This window comes from Rhopalosiphum padi, chromosome 2 (assembly GCF_020882245.1).
Source record: "Rhopalosiphum padi isolate XX-2018 chromosome 2, ASM2088224v1, whole genome shotgun sequence".
Classification (NCBI taxonomy): domain Eukaryota; kingdom Metazoa; phylum Arthropoda; class Insecta; order Hemiptera; family Aphididae; genus Rhopalosiphum; species Rhopalosiphum padi.
In genome coordinates this window covers 28,558,854-28,579,840 of record NC_083598.1, presented here as the reverse complement: position 1 = coordinate 28,579,840, position 20,987 = coordinate 28,558,854, and the positions used below count along the sequence as shown (strand labels likewise).

The following is a 20,987-nucleotide window of genomic DNA, read 5'->3' as shown; positions in this document are numbered from 1 at the left end:
TATTAAATTTATTTTAGTTGTTTTTGTTTAATTTTATGAAATTTTTTGCTATCACAAAAAAAACATTAATATATTTTTTGAGGGGTCGGAGTTCATAAAAATTCATAAACAATTTGAACCTATTTGTATTTTTTTTTTTTTTTGCCTTGTAAAGCCTAATCACGCCACTGATACCTACAAATACCTGCAGTATTAACCTAGTGTCCATTGGCCATAAAAATTATTAAAACGCCGACGATTGCCGCAATGGATATTTGCAATTTTTTTCCTATATTTCAATAATTTAATATATTGAGTTTGAATTTCTAATCATAATTGATTATTTGTTTACATAATACACTTATAGAATAATATAGTTCGATCGATATCACGTAATATATGATCCTGCCGTCCTGGCATAGCGTAAGTGTCTCATGCACTACATCCAAAAGTTTGGTGATAATATGGAAATTGGTATATGGTTCCTAAGTAAAAGTAAATACCTATACATAGGTTTAATACCTAGTATGTATTATTTATTAATCGTTGTATTAGTATAGAACATTCATAGTCTAGTCAACATCTATAATACCATTCAAATACCTAATTTACCTACTTATCGTCGAAAGGCACTCAAACTCCAAAACCGTCTAGGTACTAAACAATGTACAAGGCGTAGCTACGAAGGCTAATCATGTATTCAACTAAGAACTTATGAAATTAGAATATAAGTTGACTTTTGAAAGTTGAAATAAAAGTTTAAAGTTTTATTTTTTTTTTAATTTAAAAAATCTTATCAAAATAATTAGTACCTATATAATGTTTTTATAGCCTTGTTAGTTGTTATAGAAGATAGGGATTTTTTCAGTGATTACAAAAATAACTATTTTGCAATTTTTGTTTTCTGTGTTAGATTAGATAATTTCATGCATTCAATTCAATTTGGTATATCAGAATGTTATGAATTAAAACCAACTAGTTTACTTTTAAAGTAACGTTTTAACTTGACTTTTACTTTCCATAACTGGTTAATAGTTAGTGTTCATATTTTTCCAGTCGTAATTTCTCTTCGAAACACGATTTGAAGTGGTAAAAACAAATCGTAGCTTATAAAGTAATAAAATAATTAATAACGTACTTAGTGTAAGCATGATGGTTGACGCGGTGTGTGTGGTTCTACGCACAAGTGATCACACAATTTTTTTTAATTGGCTTTAGGTAATACACGCGAACCTTATAATATTATAATGGTGTCAACTCATAATACTTGACACTTGTATTGGTATAATAACATACGCGTTATCTAAATTATTCGTGTTTACGTCTGCGGTATAAAGGACTGAAACAAATTCAAAAAATAATAGTCAACGTTTATCTTTATGTTTTCACTCCGAAATACTGATGCATGGAGTTTCAGAGGTTTTCGCCTTGTTGGGATAGGTATTGTGATGTAGAAATAAGATTTTTTTATTTTTATGATTCTAATAGCTACTATAGCGAATTTCAACTCGTTGAAATGATATACGCGAATACGTGTGCCGTTATTATTTATTATTATTTTTCTAACAAATACAAAAAGAAAATCTACGTCGGATCTTAAGCGTTTAAAAACTGGCTTTGAATATAAAAATAAATATTCCGTCGAGCTCAACAACATACGCATAACAAAAATTAATGAGGTATTATTAATTTTGAAAGAAGACGATTAGCAATACCGACTGTAGTCGTCGCGCCGTGTTGTTTAAAATAAAATAAGTTTTGAATAGATTGCCAAAACAAAACGGAAAATGGGCTTGGCGTTGTTCCAACAAGATGTGTTAGAATGTTATACAATCATAAAAGCCACGCTAACCACATTCAAAAAAAGAGTGCGGGTACCTATTTTTGACTGTGTGAAATAATACTTTCGTAGGAAAACTTTAACAGGTGTCAAATTTGTAGACATCGTTAGTCATTAGCAATTAAAGTAAGTTTAAACCATTAGCATTTCATGACGTTCGAGTGCAAATATTGCAAGTATACCTTATATCGTTCTTCAATTGAAATTAATCAGCATTTGCAGGAAATCCAAATAATAAGCAGTTTGTGTTTTAGATATATTTTAAAAATAGTTTCTTATAATAATATTATAAGATATATCTAAAAAATAATAAATAAATAACTTACTACCTACAGTATAATGTAATATAATGTACTGGTTGCAAAAAAAAAAAAAAAAAGAATTATAATAATAAAGAAAAAAACAATAGCAAATATAAAGAAAAATAATGCATAAACGTAAGTATGAGTAGTTTATGTTACAAACTACATAAAGTACCTAGATTAGTAACTTAACAATCTATTGATAACAATTTTGTATACTACTTAACAAAACGTAAAAAAAAAATGAATATTATACAATGATAAACATCTAAAAACAAAATTGTAATACTATATTAAAAATGTAAAAGCAAAGTCACTATTTCCTTAGTTTTCCGTTTGTATGAATGTAACTAACTTGGTTGGTTTTATGATCACCTACACTCAGATCTTCATCTGGCCCTAAAAAAAATGTACAAAAGTTGCTACAACTATATCTTAAATAAAAATCTAATTCTAGCCTAATTTCACATACCTACAATAACTAAATATTACTCCTAAAAACCACTAGGTAAATTAAAATTACCTTTCAAGTAGTGACAAAAATTTTTTGACTTGTCCCAATCTTCAACAAGTGACAAGTTAAACATGGAATAAGCTGCGTTACCAGTGACCTCAGATTCAATATCTAGGAATTTTGGTAAACGATCAAGCAGCTCTTGGTCCTCAAGAGCAGAATACGTCTCAAGTAACACTAACCCTTCACACCTAAAACCAGATTGAAATGTTAATTTACTTGATTTTTAAAGTTGTTAGTCACATACCTTTTATGACAAGGTTTACAATAAATGTCCAGCTGGAAATACTGATTGTAGTGTATAAAACATCGCCTTTTTTTATAAATTGGATAGTGGGTTTCATCTTTTTGTGACAACAGATTCACATAGTCTCTGTGACTGAGCTGCGTTTTCACTTCTATTACTTGACCACGAACTCTAGGCCTGCGAATCGTATGTGTATAATTCCAATGGCCTATAAACAAGCAAAATTTAAGTCACGGTCAGTGACATCATGTACCTAAGTAAAAACAGATAAAGAACCTTTTTGTCCTCGTTTTCGTAAACGAGCTTGCATATTTTTAGTATATGTCTGCAAGTAATTATGTACAACATCAAAATCTTGAAATGGAGGAAACAACTGATCATTGGGTAGATATTTCACTAACCATTTACGTTTTTTCGAGTTAGTTGCTAATCTATCACCAGTGTCTAGGCCCAATTTCTGACAAACAGCCTATAAAATAGTAATAAAAAAAAATATAAATATTTATAAGACAAACAATTAGTTTTAATGTTAGTAATTACAGCTATCATTCTGCAAATTTTATTTTCAAAATCTGACGAATTATCAATGACATCAAAGTATGGATGCCCGATCCATGATGCTGAAGCTTTGACATCTAGACTTTTAGCAAGAGAAACATCCTCTCTCCTACTCGTATGATCCTAAGATAGATGTTAAATTAAATAATGTTAAATACAATGGAAGAATTTATGACATGTTTACCTCAGTTGTATAAAAGTCTTCAGCCCCGCATGCAGCAGAAACCATGTGAATTATTTGATTGTAACGATTGTCTCTCAAGTCAACCATGTTCAAACCATTTTCTTTCATTATCAGATCCCATTTATTACTAGGTATATCTATAAAAATAAAAATAAATGGTGAACTGTTCAATATTGTTTAATCTAAACATTTGTATGTTGAGTAAAGAAGTAGTGTTTTGATTTTTTTAGGTATTAATAATGACATATTTTTCGATCTACTAGATTTTCTAATTACTTCTATTACCTCTAGCTTTACTAATATCTACTTAAATATTACTAATTAAACACAACCAAATATATATATATATATTACTTCAAGTGTATAAATATTTATTTATGTCTACTCTTTTATTTATTATAACCAATGTTATAATATTTTTAACAAGAACACTATCAATAATTCAATGTCAAATTTTGTTATGAACTAATTTTAAATAAAAATAATTATCTATCAATAATTGATAAAAATTTAGTAGAAGGGGGTCTACTATTTTAGTGGTCAGATATAAAATAAATTTCAATTACAAATACTAAAAATTATCATCTATAGAACCTTTAATGATTTCATTAAACTACAATGTTGTTGAACAGTGATCACTGATCATTATAAAAATAGTTGAAATTAATTTCTTCCTTCCACTCAAAATTTAAAATATTAAATAACCATTGAGAAATACGAAAAGGCTGAACCAGATGTTATAAACTAAACAGAATATTATATCAACAACAATTTAGTTAACAATACCATAATGTAAACAATAGTAAACCACACATGTACATGTTTTATATTTTTTTAAATATTAATAACACGTGCACTATTTTAATATAGAATCGTCACATTTAATGTATTGAAGAAAAAAAAATGTTTATATCAAGTAAAATATTATTTGGCTATTAAATTTTTTTTCAGTTTTTTTAATCGGTTAATTCTTATCTGTTTCGTTTTATTATAATAACTATACTTCTTGTCGCCAACACCATTTTTCGTTTTTTATTTATACTTAAATTTATATTTATAATATCAAATAAAAATTTTTTTATTACACGCGGCAGCATCCATAGCACCTCTGTCACAAATGATTAGACAGTCTTGGTCGCATGATTCGCCCAGTTCAAAAAACGTGTTTTCTATTTGTAACATACATCTAAGAAGGTTCTCTTGAAATTTATGGGCTGTAACAGAAAACAAAAATAATATTATGAGGTTAATGATAATAATTTCCAAGGACATGACATGTCTAAATAGCATCAAGCTTAGCCGCATAGGCTCATCATTCCATCCGTAAAAATTCCCCCTTCATAACTTGATGATTTGTGAGGCTTTTAAAATCAATATTATTATACGAACCGTAAAACGTAACGTAATACTATTTCAAAGGGAATATAATACAAATACTATGCGATTATAATAGAAATATATTATATCACATTGAAAATTTATTATGACCTACTAAGCTAGATTGAAATGCAGCTTAGGGATTGCTAAATAATTCATGGTCACGATAAAGGAGGTGTGTTAATTTTATTGCTGTATAAGAATAACAATTTAAAAACAGACGAAATATGACGTATACGGCATAATAAGCAATAGGGCGAAAAAAAACAGTCATGCTCGGTGAAAAAAACATACTATTATGACTGAATTTGATGGTTAGCCAAAAAAATAACGTTTTTATCCTCACATTTTAAGGATATAATTGAAACTCACGTATAGCGTGACTAAGACAGATAAATGGTCATATATTATTTCGAAATGTATTACCTTCATCGTCACTTAATTCCGAAAATTTGATACCACCACTGTGAAAAAAAAAAAAAAATTAAAAGGTATACACTAAATATTGATTTACTGTCTAATTACTAATTAAAACTATCAACATTTTTAAACCTAACAAATTTTCAGGTTTTATTGTTGCATTATAAATAAATAATAATTCATAATACAATACTGGTGAATACTTTTTTTTAAATGATACCCCTTAAGTTAAGTGTTAACACAATATTTTTATGAAACAAAATTTAAAATAATTTATCGTCATATAAAAATAATTATAGGAATCCTATAAATTAATTCTTATAGCCAATTTTGGATTAAAAAGATAACTTGTTCAAGGTCGCCTTGCCTTAAAAAAATCCTATATGGTAAGGTCAGCAAAATATCAAAAACTATGGAAAAAAATAATACAATCAAATATTTAAATAAATGGATTATGCAATAAAATAAAAGTAAAAACTTCAATAAGCATACATGGGACTTAAATTTGTTTTTATATATCTTATATTTAGAATTTTAATGTAAATTTATTATTAAAATTAAAAAAAAAATAATATTGTAATTTAAAAAAAAAATGATAGATTACCTTAATAAAACATTGGCAGCCTCTGGAACTCTATAAACCTAAAAAAATAAAAATTCAACAAGATATTTTAACAATGGAAATAATTATTTTAACTTTTACCTTCCATCCTAAATTCTCAAAGAATGTACATAATCGTGACTGTCCCGTTGTCTTGCCACCACAAGGGCCTAAATTTAATAAATTATATAGGTATTATATATTTATAAAAATTAAAAAGTGAATTAAAAATGCAAACATTTATATTTGAATAGAATAAAGTAGGTATATTAGTTTTAATAGTAATTAATTATATTATTTATCAAATATTTTAATATTTGTAATCAATTACTAGTAGATTGTATGGATGATTCTAATTATAGATAACAAAATGGATTATGTTAGTGAAATTTTAGTAAAAACATATTGAGTTTCGGTACATCACATGCACGAAGTACAAATTAAGTTATCATAGAATAACATTCTTCTTATCGACAGCAAGCAATACTATAATCAATATATATTTTAAAGTTTAAGAGTATAATTTAATTAAGTAACGTATTAGTGGCCCAAAAACAAAAATACGAGTTTTAAAATAAAATATCTTTATTCTTTGTTACGTATACTAAAATATTCACGGTTCATCGGTATGTATATATTGAATACGTATGTTTATATTACTTATTCAAGGAGACTACAAAATATTCATTAACATATAATTTTACTGTAAATCTATCAAAGTTATCATTAAACTAAAAGCAACCGAATAAAACTAAACAATATAGGTCACTATTATATTGACATATTCATTAGATATTAACATTGGGAACTAAATATAATTATATTATACCAATAAAAAAAAGTAATTGTAAAAGTTTTTATAGAGAAAAACATTAATTTTAATTTTTTTTAATATACATAGACGATAAACATTATATAAAGATGGCATTATACAGTGGTATTTTTGGTCATTCGTGTACGTTAGAAAAATAAGTAATACAAATAATTTACGGAAATATTCGAATATATGAATTACGAAGAACACGCATAATCATCATTCATGAATCATGATCATAAATCTATGATCATGAAAATTATACAAATGTATTTTTTAGCCAGTATGGTTACAACTTCAGTATATTTACCATTAAATAACCTTTGTGAAATAACTACGAAAATAATTTACGATAAACCTTGAAATATATTAAACACAAATATACAATAATCATGAAGCCCATCAGTTCAAAATTTAAATATTTAATATAACATATAATGCTGTATAAAGTTGTGACATGCACAATTATTAATAACGAAACGTATTATTATATTTAGATAGGTAGACAATTGTTTTTGTTTATTTGTAGGTTAGGTAATATAATTTAAAATATTTAATCAAAAACTTTTACTTAAAGTTTAAAATATTAATTAGATAACCAATGAAGCACCAATTGTTTTTACAAAATATAACTATAAAGTACATTAGGTACAACTTTTACACAAATGCTACATTGCTAAACGTTGATGATATTTTATTAGATGAAATATTTTATAGTTAATGATGTTTATGAAAAATGTAGTGTTATATACATTTATTTAACTATTGAATTAGTTAACTTTCGTAAAGAATAACTATAATGAATGCATGTTGTTGATAGTTTTAAAAAAAAAATCATTCAATACTAATCTACGAATAAATGTATACGTAATGTAATACAATTTAATTAATCACGCTAAGACGATAATTTAATAGCGATATCTGAAAATCAACATCAACTGCAATCGCCCATAAATAATAAAAAAACCAAATTACTTAAATTATACATTTTGCATGACTCAGATATTCTTAGTTAGACTAAGTATGATTAGGTATACCAAGTACCTACTATTTTTAAACTAAAACTTTAATTTTTAAAACAAATGAACGCTTTATTTAAGTATTAATTCAATAAATTTAAGTTACAATATAATCTTTATTTTGATAGATAAATTGAATATTCATATCAATATAAATATCACATTAATAACCTTTAGATCGCAGCCTTATAGGAAATGTGATTTATTTAAAATTATATTAATTAATAGGCGTCCCAAATAAACTATATGCTAATTCGTAAAAAAACGAAAATGTATAACATAACGATATTCATATGATTTATATAATCATTTAATTTTTTTGTGACTATATGTTTTACTAAAATGTACTATAAATAAAAAAACTAAGTAATAGTTAGATTGTTTTATTTAAGTTTATAATAAATTCACCAATAAGATTCTAATTAAATAATAGTATGGGTACTTAAGTAAGTTTAATAATTATTATCGTAATGATAGAAATATAGGTTTAAATTAAAATAGTTATATAATTTATATTTTTAAGTATGCCTTAAATTGTAAAATGTAAAATTATTGCACTTGAAGGTAATAAATAATTTGTTTCGTATTCAATGGATGTATTGACCCTATGTATATTTATATACAAGTGACTCTTTTATCGAATAACACTCATTATTTCCAAATATATGAACTTTCTTGAAAATATTTATTTTATATAATTTCTAAACAATATAAAATAACATTAATTGAAAAAAATTATATTTAAATTTTGTAAATTGTTTACCTGTTTGAATGACAGTATACATTTTTAATTTCGTATTCTGAAGCAAAATATTTCTATGAGTATTTCGACACCATAAAAATCATAATTCAGATGAGTAGTTTATGAGTTATAAATATTTAAAGTTTAGGTGAGCAAAGTAGTAAATCAACGTTTGGAGAGGTATTCCCACTCCACGCACCTAAAATTTAAACTTTAATTAAACTACTCATCGGAGTTTCGATTTTTATATATCGAAATACTCAGAAAAATATTCTACTTCATAATATAAAATGTTGTCAATCAAAAAAGTAAAAACTTAAAAAAAAATGTAATTTTATTACGACTGTAAATTATGAAAAAAAAATATTTTAAAAAACGTTAATACATTTTGAAATAATAAGTGTTGTTTGATAAAAGAATTACCTAATATAACATCATAAACTTCAATTCATAATAATAATATTATTATTAGAATTAAAAAGTGATATAACTATTAATTAAGTATAATATAAAAAAGCACAAAACAGATTCAAATTAGTAGACCATGTGTGACGTGTTTAAATTTAATTATAACTATTATGTAATATAATATTGAATGTAGACGTATTTTTTTCAAACGAAACTATCGGGCATAGTTTAATCAAACTACATTATTTTAAACTTAAAAATGAAAAACAACAATAATTATTACATTGCATTTTTAAAAAACGCGCGAACAGATAACTTTACTATACGATAGATTAATTATACATAAAATGTAAAACCGATAAAAAAATGTATACCTGAACTCAAGATATTTTTTATATACTAAATTGCAACGAAGATAATAATAAATAAACCATTATTACAGTAAAAATGGAATCAATATAATTATTTTAGGCAGGTAGTTAGATACTAAAAAACCACAGTCCTAATTTAAATATTATACCAAATAATATTGGTTTATTTGCAAAAATAATTGTTGACTTGAACAAAACATATTATATTTTATACTAGTAAAAAATTCACTACAAGATGATGTGATTAGATTATTAATTATTATTTATTAGTATGACATAGATACACACGGTCACAAATGTCTAATTAGTAATTACCATATAAATTACTTTAATAGTCGCTCAACCTACCAGTACTAAGTATTAAACGTAGGTATGTACTAACTTGTTCAGAGTGTATGAGTATTCTTTCAATATTCAATGTCGTGTTAATTGTTCATATGTTTTTACAACATACTTTTTAAATATTTGTTCCAAATGTAAAATTTGATTCATTACAAAATATAATTTATTAAGTAGATATTTATCCAATAGAGATATTAACAATATGGGTTGATTTTATATCAGTTATTAAAATGTAAATAACGTATAAAGAGAACTACCATAAGCTACCATTATATTATTTTATTTGTACAGACATTTAAATGATAAAACTATAACATACTACCAAAAATAAACACTTGTTGAAATAAAAATACACACATTTAAAAAATGAATATTTATCAGTGACTAGTATGACTAACAAAAAAGAGTGGACAATAATATTATTATTGTATATTATGTACATGTATAAAAGTATATAACGAATTAATTTTAGAGTAGTAAAAAAACTATATGATATTACAACCACCCTCAGTCAATCACCAACATCATTAAATTCATCACCATTTCCAGCCTACAATCTAAAATTTAACAATCAAATTAAAATGTATTATAAGTAAACCTGTTTACGTATGCATATCTAATGTCCTATGTGGCCGATGGGTCTTTTCTCGGTAAAAAAGTATATTATTAGTTTATTCCATATTAACATTATTCATATATTATGTTTACAATAATAACCAATAGACTATAGTTATCATATACATACTATTAAAGCACATAGGTATTACAATTTCAAGTTTAATAAGTAATAACTATTAACTACTGATAATTTTTATGATTTTTAATTTTTATACGTAGGTATCTAATATATTAATAATATAACGAAAGATACAAAAATGATTGTATTCAAAATTACTTTAATAAATACGTGATACTAAAACATATTTTTCTAATATAATCATTTAACTACGTGTATGTTGTATACATATAGTACATAGGTATTATGAGCAGTCATTAATTTTAAACCTAATTTGCGGCGTTTCAGCTAGGCAAACCAAAATGTGTAATGATTATTATGTTGCTAGAAATTATAATGAAGAGCACTGACCTCGCTTATTATTATAACTTGGTTTTTTTTTTTTTTTGATAGATTGGTAATTAATTATAAAACTGAATTCCTTGAGTTATATTGTATGTAGGTTACCAAGTACCTTATACCTATATCTAACATCATATTGTTTTTGTTATACTCGTTATTGGAACAATTAATTATTTATTAGAAATAACTTTTTTTCTTCTTTGTAGTTAGACAATTGTTAAATGTTATTTAGTTGATATGCATATGTAAAGACATTTTATGAAACAATATTACTGAAGAAAAAATTCAGTTTAACATATGTAAATCAAATAAAGGTATATTAATATATTATTATTATAGTAATACATTACTATAATCATAATATTGTAAATTAATATTTATAATACGATATATTATTTATAGATATTTAACTTTAAATTTAAATATAATGTGGCCTACAGTACACAAACCGTATTTTAAAGATGCACATTTTATAGTTTATACATTGCAATTAATAGGTATAAAATAAAGTTATGTATTTATTAATAACTACATAATTTCACAATAATTCAAATTATTTTATAGTTGTTAATTAGAGAAGAAGACCAAACTGGTATAAAAAATTAACGTATATTTAAGATTCTCGGCAGAGCGAGGAAAATGTAAGAACAACTATGATATATTTTTGAGTCTGACATCACCGTTTTGGAACCGAAAATGTTCATCAATATTTAATCTTCAACATTTTTGGTGATTTTTAATATTTAAATTTGAACTAAATAGTACTTTTGGGAGTTAAAATTATAGAATTTTACTACTACATTTTTTTTTTAATAATTGGAAATAACATAAAAAACGGCAAGATAACGGAAATATCAATTTTTGTAGTTATCGAAACCAATGATGTCAAATATGAAATAATGAATCAATAAAATCAATTTTGTTGTGATCAAACAGAAATAACTAAACTTGAATTTTTCATAAAATATTTAAGATTTATTTCTCTAGATATGATATAACTCAAAATATTGCCTGTTGTCGAACTATTTATAAAAATTTAGCATTTTATTCTTTTTTTATTTTTTATGATAAAATTTTTGTTTGTCGGTCAAAAGGCTTAAAAATGAGATTTTATAGTTTCTTGTAAGTTGTTATAATGGGCATATAGTATACAGGAGATTCTATAACACGGATTCTCCGATTTTTTAATTATGTTAATGTAAAAACTAAAAATTATTATACTTTAATATTATCGAGTTATTTTTTATACAAAAACAATACAATATCATTTCTTTTAAATGTCTAAAACAGTATTGAAGACCATACACTAGTAAATAAATTGAGTATGAAAAGCTAATAGGGTATATGTGAGTTACATAGCAGAAAACGTCAAATGCTGAACAAATATTGGATATTTCAGACGTCTAATTAAGAATGTATAACGAGGTTTTCCTCGGTTTTATATCTAAATAAGTATTTATCACGAATCACGACATATAAAATAACATCTCAAACACATGATTTCCAACTTTTATGTTGACAGTGGGATAAAAATATAAGATTGTATTAAATTCTTATTAAAATGTATTATTGTATATCTCATTAGTTTCACTATTCTTTTCCAAAATTATATAAAGGGGATACTTTTAATACAGTTTAATTTAAGAAGTTTAATCAACAACTTTCAACACTGGCATTAAAATTAATATCTATATAATGATTTAAAACATATTTTTACTTATTTAATAAAATTTTCTTTTTTTTATCCTAGGTACAACCTGTACAACCTATACAGTATACAAGACAATTAAAGTAACCCTAACCATTTTAGTAGTAGTATAATTATTATTATACACATATTTTTCACTTTTTCATATTTAACTTTTAAAAATACATTGTTTAACGACGAAAACCATTATTAATTAATCCATTTCTTTTTTTATAATATCAGGTAAGTAACTAAAATACAATACAATAAATTTTTTTTTCGCAAAATATTGTTTTAACAATGTTAAATGTGTAAAGTTTTAATAAATTATTTAATTTGATAACAATGTAATACTTAAGGCTGAAGATATTTATAATATACAATATACATAAAAATTAATGTACTATTTTGTTGTTTTTTTTTTTTGAAAATAAATAAATATTTAAAAAATGCCGGTATTTCAAGATATACCTAATTACTGATATTTAAGTACATTTTTAAACATATTGATTGTTCTGGTGTTTTTGATACATTGTAATTAATTATATAATATATATTGATAAAATGATAATCGATGTTCAAATTTCAAATAATATTCCAGTGTTACATTTAGTAATTATTTTTTTTAATTTTGTGACCGAAGACATGTACAACAGAAAAAATTGTCAATATGAAGCGTAATTTCTGGTTTTAAATCGAAATTTGTTTGTACATTGCAATTGTGGCGAAGACTGAAATAATATATACAACAATAAACATATAATATAACAAAATAACATAATATATATAACACCAATTTTTGATAAGAAAGATATTTTTTTTTGTAATTCAAAAAACGAATAATCATCATCCCCTTCACGCATTTTCACCAAATATTTATAATATTTTTTTTTATTTTATTTACACATATATTTTCCTGATAGTCAAATTATTTAAAAATTAAGAAGGTAACAAAAATTAGATATTTAGGTATGATTTTAGATTGTAATTTGAAATGGAGGTTTCATGTACTACATGTCTAAATATCAATATACGCCTTTGAAAAATAAACTATTTTATTAGAACAAAATTTTCTCCTCAAATATAATGAAAATTATTTAAACATCACTTTATCAGTTTATTTCACTATATGGCATAGCAATATGGGGTAGTGGCGGTAGTGCCTTGGAAAAAACTCTAAGACCACTTATTTCATTACAAAATAGTGTTGTTCGTATCAGCCTTAATAAAACAGGTCGATTCAAACCTACTAAGGATAATTATAAAGAACTATGTGTACTGTGTACTTCCTCTTAGTTTACTATAAAAAAAATATTCTATATCCTTTATGTATTATGCATATATAAGTAAACGTGAATCTTTAAGATATGATTTAAATGTAAATTATACAAAAAAAGGTAAATGTCAGAAATCTGTTGATTATTTAAGACCAACATATTTCAATTATCTAAATAATTATTTTAAGAAACATCCTAGAGTAAATAATAATATTAATATAAATGGTACTTTTCGGTTATCGTACTCTAACGGATTGGGAAATACGGATTCCGTTATCGTACTCTGTGTTGTATGATAAAAATATAACAAAATAATAGTAATAATATTCTTAATTATTATAAATAATTATAGGTAAGTGCTATAAGCAAATATAAGTATCAAAAATAATTAGACATCGTTAAATCATGCCACCTTAAAAAAAGATTTTTATTTTATTTTCATAAACATATTTTCTATTTTTTTTCTATTCATATTTTATTAAAATAAATTATTTTTTTGGTATCAAAAATATAATATAATAGAAGTACAGCACAAAGTAGGTAACAGAATCCGTAATTCCCGACCGCCGCCGCCGGTTAATATAACCGAAAAGTACCATATAAATAAATCTTAAACTATTTTTTTATATCGTCTATATTTCTACATAGTAAATGTATATAGTGTAGATTCTAAAAAAATAACTCTACCTTCAACTCAAGCTTTGCTTATACGAGTAGAAGGTAGATAAACCAAAATATTTACAGAATACTTGTTATTATATATTCTTTTTAATAAAATAATAATAATAATAAAAAAATTACAATAGTTTTTTATGTATAATATATTTTATATATTTTTTTAATATTTCAGCTCTTTTAATGCTATTTAAAAATACTTTAAATTTCTAATTTTTTATAAGTAATTTTCGGTTGATCTCGATTAAATTTAGTTTAAAAATCTTCAACAAACATTAATCTAAGGTTCCCTCATAAATTGATATTGCAAGAATAAAAAAAAAATTAAGTTTAGCGTAAAGCTACTTTACACTTTTATAAGCGTAACTGAATATTAAAAAAAATTCAACGATTTAAGTTGTTTTGTTAAAATTCAGAAGATTCTACTGAATATTAAACTAAAATAAGTAAAATGATTTAGTAAAATAAAGATATCGAAAATACACATTTTTCTTTAGAAGCATTTAAATTTAAATGTTAACAACTTTAAAATCAAAAATTTGAAAATTATATTTAGTGATAAAAAATTCATAACATTTTCAATTTTATTAAATAAAGGTAAAATTAAACAAAGCTCCTCATACTGACAGAAGTTGTTCTTCTAACAATATAAAAATATAAAAACACATATAACAATATACATTTCATAGACATTTCTAGTTCACATTTTGATTAAATTGAATGATTAAACCAAAAATACAGTATTATAGTTACCTATTAGTATATTACTTATTAAATTGTCATTCAAAAATTTATGTTTGTTAGCATTATACGCAATGAAATTATTAAAATATTTAGAAAAATATTAATCTAAATGCAAATAACATGTATATCACAAATTAATAAATATAGGTTCGTGGTATAGATTACAAAAAACTAATATAAATATTTAAAAAATGTTATCATGCTTAGTGAACATTTTAAACATATAATATCGACATAGCGAAAAGTTCTAAGTCCTCGTGAAAAATATTTTTGATTAACAATTAAAAAACTAAAATAGATAGTTTTCATTTAAATATTTATTAGATACTAGATTTCTATGAGAAAAACTTTCTTGCATTAACTAGTATTTAAATTTAAAATTCCTTATGTAATCTATTTATTCTATTGTACGTCAATATCGAAATAAATATTGATTTAGCAGTTATAATAATATAACATAAAATATTATTTTAATCTTTTTAATAAAAATACCAAGCATAAATTAAAATTCACGACCAATATTTTTAATTACTTTTTAAGAAAACAAAATTAAATCACTTAATTTGAGGTAATAATTACCAAACATTATTTATAAAAGAAACACCTTTTATCTCGTCTTTTATACAGGCTTTTACCAAAATAATATTATAAATATATCAGTAATCAGTTAATATTTGTATAATAATAATAATTTTTAACTGAATTCAGTGAAGTAAAATATTTATGAATTTATGATATTTCAAATAACTTTAGACACTAGACATCAATTATAACAAATAATTCATAGTTTATAAATGTATACGAATTTTTATACAAATCAATGTTGTCTGTTTATCTGATAATAAGTCAGGATTATACACGAATAATATGTCTTTATCGCAATTGAACACACAGAAGACAGGACATTTTTTGACCGATTACCCATTTATTTGCATACCTTCTCATCTAATAGTTTTATTATAATCTAATAATTCATGCTAAAGGTTAACTAATCTACTTACTAACTATTTATGATATTAATAAACCTTTAAATTTTATCATGGATTAAATATATTTTTTTGTATTTCATACCAAAATGTAAGAATCTTCCGTGAAATTAAGACTTACGAGCATTTGATTAATAAGATAAAGTTGTCAATATATTGATTCATTACAATTGTCGATACTGTTTTTAATTTGTAATTAACATTTTTTATTGTTAATGTTTTATACTTAATAATATTTTGCATAACTACAAGTAAGTATATAACTTATAAATTTAAGAAACAACAAACACTGTCATACAGAAAGGATCACCATGATTTCCCGTTTTCCAATATTAACTTTACGAAAAAACTTTAAAATACGATTACCCTACCTAAAATATTTATAAACATATACAGTATTTACTACTAAATAACTACACAATATTTATACGTAATAACTAATAAGATAAAGATTTGTGAACGATAATATTAAAAGTTAATGAAATATAGGTAAACAAAAAAAATAAAATATATATTGGATATTTCTATGCAACTGATCTAAAAAGTAAATATTACTAATTTGAATGATGAAGAAAAAAATCAAAAATTTAATTTTTGTCTTTTTGCCTCTAATATTCGTCACACCACTCACACCTAATATTGTAATATTATTATGAAATATATAATGATACCTTTTTTCAGAATACTTGAATTACCCGGCAAAAAAACAAATACACGTATACATAATACATATTATAAGAATTGAGATAAAACCTATACCTACAACTATTAAAGAGTAAAAAAAACATGAAAATCAAGACTGTACAAAAAAGCGTTTTTGGATAACACATACAATGAACAATGTAGGTATCTATAGTAATATAGTATCTACCTACTACCTACACCTGGTTTTTAGTAAACTAAAAATAAAACCCTAAAAAAACGAAATAAATTTTAAGTTAACCTTGAGATAATCTAACCTAATAAATTCGTTAAATGTATGTTACCATATACCGGGTACATCACTGAGTACCTGTCAGTTTAATTTTTTTTCTGTGTATCGTAATTTATAATAGAGTAAGATTTAGGAAAAAACCTACCAATTTATGACCTTTAAATTATATAATACCTATTACATCAAAAAAAAAAAAACTATATACCATTTGACACGCTGCGTTTTTCTTGGTAAGTATGTACATTTGTTTTATATAATTGTACGTGTAGTTCCACAAAATGAAATTTTTAAAAATTGAAAAAATTACTATCCTTTATTTATTACAAAGAATCTGCCAACAACAAAATCAATTTTATTTTTCCAAATGCTGATAGCTATTTATTTATTAATAACTATAATTTACACGTAAAAAATAAAAATACACTGTATAATTTTAATTAGACTTTGAACTACCTACAATTGTAATGGTTGGAAAAGTCAGAAAAAATAAATAAAAGTGTTATTTAATTTTTTAGGGAAAAAAGTCTGACTAACTAATCACAGGTGAAAAAATTCAGACATAGTTCTAATTTATTATGCGGTAATAATGCTCGAGTCTAGATAATAGGTTAAAGTACAGAATTCCCCATTATATAGATCATAGATGGGTAGCAGAAGGTAAGGTAATAAATATAGCAAAATTAATCTGTAAAAAAGATAACATAATATTAACATCATAACACATTCAATAAAACTCGATCGAAAAATTAAATATTGTATAATGTTAGAAAACTAATCGGAGTTTAAACACATCAAACTAGAAAATCCAAATTGTAATAGTAATTTTTAAATCGGCCAAGAATAATTTATAATGATTTAAGTTGGGAATAGACAAAGCTAAAAAAGTGTTACAAGACCAAGGTGACCCAGCACAAAAATATGTAAATTCGGCAACACTGGTTTACGAAATTTTTGTTTGTAAGTGTCCGATAATAATAGTGTAAGAATTTTTAAATAATATTAATCATTATATAAGTAAACAAAATAAATATTAATCAATATTTAATTTACATCAATTGACTAATAGTTTTGGATTACTTATTTAAAATTGAATAAATTAAAACATTATCCCATTTCTTTTCCGTGTTTTTATTTCTGATATTCCTAGGTATAAATTGTTTATTTATATTCTGAACAAACTTTTCTTTTAAATACATTATATATTTATATTAGCTATATATTATATAATTTTTAAACAGTAAACATCGAATATAAAATTTACATATTTACATTATATTATGGTTGATATAGTTCATAAGCTTTTCAAGTTTAGATTGATTAGAAGTGGAGTGGTAGAGTTGAGACTTGAGACTCATATAATTATAATTCATTTAACGTTCAATTTTGAAATACAATATTAGATAACCATATAGGTATAATAAAGAATTAGCTATTTCTTATTACTATTAACTAATAATACTATTCTACTATAATTATATGTGTACACAAACAATAAGTAAGGAAATATTTTAGTATTCTACCCGACTACCCCAGAACATAAAATATAAGAACCAAAATAATTAGTCATATCTATTACAAGTTGATCGAGTGAATGATTGCAGTTCACTAGTGCGGTTAATGATAGATAATGAGTAATAATAAAATGACCTTATCCCAATACACAAAATCTGTTTACGATGTCACTTTTACAGCGAATCCCACTTACTCAACATAATGTATTATTATATCTATAATATTATGGTATCGCACCGATGTATGACATCATTAGTTGAGGAAAAGGTACCTGTATTATTATTATTTAAGACTACATGTTTAATGTAATATATAACTACAACAAGTAAAAATACCTATACATTTTTATCAAATGAAAAATATCATTGAATTAAATTAACGTCTAGGTATTTTCAGGCACCTACTATAGAGTATGGTGTAAATACGGAAATCACTAAATTATAGTGTTGACCAAACAACAATATTATATAATTATAATTGTATGTATGCACGTTGTATGTACGTAGAGATATATTGGGTATAATAACATGAAATTAGTACGCCTCCTCATTTATGAATCGCCAAATCAGATTTAAACGGACCATACGATTTTCGCGAATATTAAGAGGGCGAGAACATAACACTATTTAATAAAAATATATTATGCGAAAATACTCGGCGCCAGAATTGAATAACAAACGGTTTTAGTAGACCCAACCCAACCCATGAGTACATGTTTATTGTTTATGTATACCTATACTATATTATTATCAAGTGTTTGTATTAGTTATAGTTGGAGTTTAACCGACAAAATCGATTTGATTTATTAACAGACAGCCCAGACAAGAAAACGCTGTATGTGCGAAAACGACGTACGCAATGTGGACGATGGTGGGAAGTAGGCGAGACGGTTATTTAATTTTTCTTCCCCACCCTGAGAATCAGCGGCGATACTTACTGCGATACCGATAAGCATGAGCCACGGGGTGTTCGCGCATTTTCTGAAGATGTGTACAAAACGGTCAGTTTATCATTGTGAACTTTGAGAAACCATGATTTTATTTACACAGACTCCTGTCATTGTATTTGTCCCTAACCATCCTCGTCGGGGTAGGTTCTCAATCTCAAACGACTGATGAATAATGATTGGAAACATAATGAAATTTTGCCAATATCTCCAGACCACGTCTAATCAATTTTTTAAAAAAAAGCGCTCCACAATTTGGAAACCTGAAGGGAGTGAAGACAATCCCCTAACGAAATATACTAATATCACGATAATAATTCCTATGAGCCATAAGACGAAATCAGTTAAACACAATACCTAACTACAGTTTATATACTTATAATACCTACGATACATGTGTGGGGATTCGTTCTTACCGCCGGTCAATACGATTTTGTAGAGTTTCTTGATTTTGCCATCCATCGTGAATATTTTTGTGAAGACAATAGGAAACGGATGACACTGGACCGCGTGTTAAGTGTTAACTGCTGCTTGACGACGGCGGTAGTGGCGTGAGAACCATGTGACTTTTGTTGTTGTTGTTGGTGGTGGTGGTGGTGGTGGTGGCGACGACAGTATCGTTCACTCGTTGTGTCCTAACTCGAAGGAAACCGTTCGCGCGATGATGGAGGCGGCACGCCGGCGGTGTAAATAAAACGACTGCTCGGACGGTTTCCCGACGGAACTCATTGCGCGCAGCAATTGTTTGTTGTTATTATTATTCGCAGTTCGTAAATTATTATTATGATTGTGATTGTTGCAGTCGCGTGATTGCGGGAACTACAAAACGGCGAGAAAAAGAGAGGGAGTAAAAACGAAAAGCTAAAAAAAAATTATTATTTTCACAGCAAAAACCGCGACCGGACTAGCGCACGCGTGCGAACGTTGCGCGTCCTGGCTACAGCCAACTGACGAGTGTGACCGCGTGCGCGGTGTAAGCGTGTACGGGGGCTAGACGACGAAATTAACGACGACGACCACACTCGAATACGGTTTCACGGGTGCTGCCTTGCGGCTGAGTGGCAGTGGTGCTGAGTGGTGGCCTGCCTACTAACTTACTCTCGTCGATTATTTTGTTATCATTGGCCGCCGTCGTTCCAGTTTATCACTCGATACGGCTGATATCACGGTTGCTGTTATCTACAAGTTCCACCCACCCGCGCACTAAAAACAAGAACAGCATAACAGCTGTTCTATGACCATTACCGGTCACACTGAGTCGACGAGCCCGAACGTCAACTTGGTTACCGTCTACCCATATATTTATTGTTATTTAATACACTAATATTATATTATACTATAGTCTATTAGTCTATAACTATATAGTATATGGTCTATATGTCTATAAAGTATTTACTATTAACTATACAATATTTTTATCATATTATATT

The 20,987-nt window shown here is 25.5% G+C and overlaps 1 protein-coding gene across 3 annotated transcripts; it reads right to left on the bottom strand.

The window, feature by feature from the left end:
* Positions 1-2,054: 2,054 nt before the first annotated feature.
* On the bottom strand, positions 2,055-20,662 carry LOC132921110 (TRPL translocation defect protein 14-like). Of its 3 annotated transcripts, none has more exons than XM_060983949.1 (11): positions 19,974-20,662; positions 6,125-6,192; positions 6,026-6,063; positions 5,428-5,465; positions 4,710-4,838; positions 3,625-3,761; positions 3,423-3,563; positions 3,159-3,351; positions 2,883-3,090; positions 2,594-2,826; positions 2,055-2,520 (listed from the first exon to the last, which is right to left on the bottom strand). In XM_060983949.1, the coding sequence occupies exons 1-10, from the start codon at positions 20,017-20,019 to the stop codon at positions 2,616-2,618; spliced, it is 1,209 nt and encodes a 402-aa protein (XP_060839932.1). In that variant the 5' UTR covers positions 20,020-20,662; the 3' UTR covers positions 2,055-2,520; positions 2,594-2,615. The 3 variants fall into 3 exon arrangements, with proteins under 3 accessions (XP_060839932.1, XP_060839931.1, XP_060839933.1); XM_060983948.1 differs by having other exon boundaries at positions 2,645-2,826; positions 19,974-20,661; XM_060983950.1 differs by lacking the exons at positions 5,428-5,465; positions 19,974-20,662 and having other exon boundaries at positions 2,645-2,826.
* Between the last annotated feature and the right edge of the window lie 325 nt (positions 20,663-20,987).

What these genes read in the sequence shown, in the direction of transcription:
- LOC132921110 (XM_060983948.1), bottom strand. Translation starts at nt 20,019, where the DNA reads ATGGATGGCAAAATCAAGAAACTCTACAAAATCGTATTGACCGGCG. An exon ending in ACGAAAACGAGGACAAAAAG is followed by an intron (nt 3,091 to 3,158) that starts GTTCTTTATCTG and finishes GCTTGTTTATAG; the next exon opens with GCCATTGGAATTATACACAT. An exon ending in TGTAAACCTTGTCATAAAAG is followed by an intron (nt 2,827 to 2,882) that starts GTATGTGACTAA and finishes ATCTGGTTTTAG; the next exon opens with GTGTGAAGGGTTAGTGTTAC.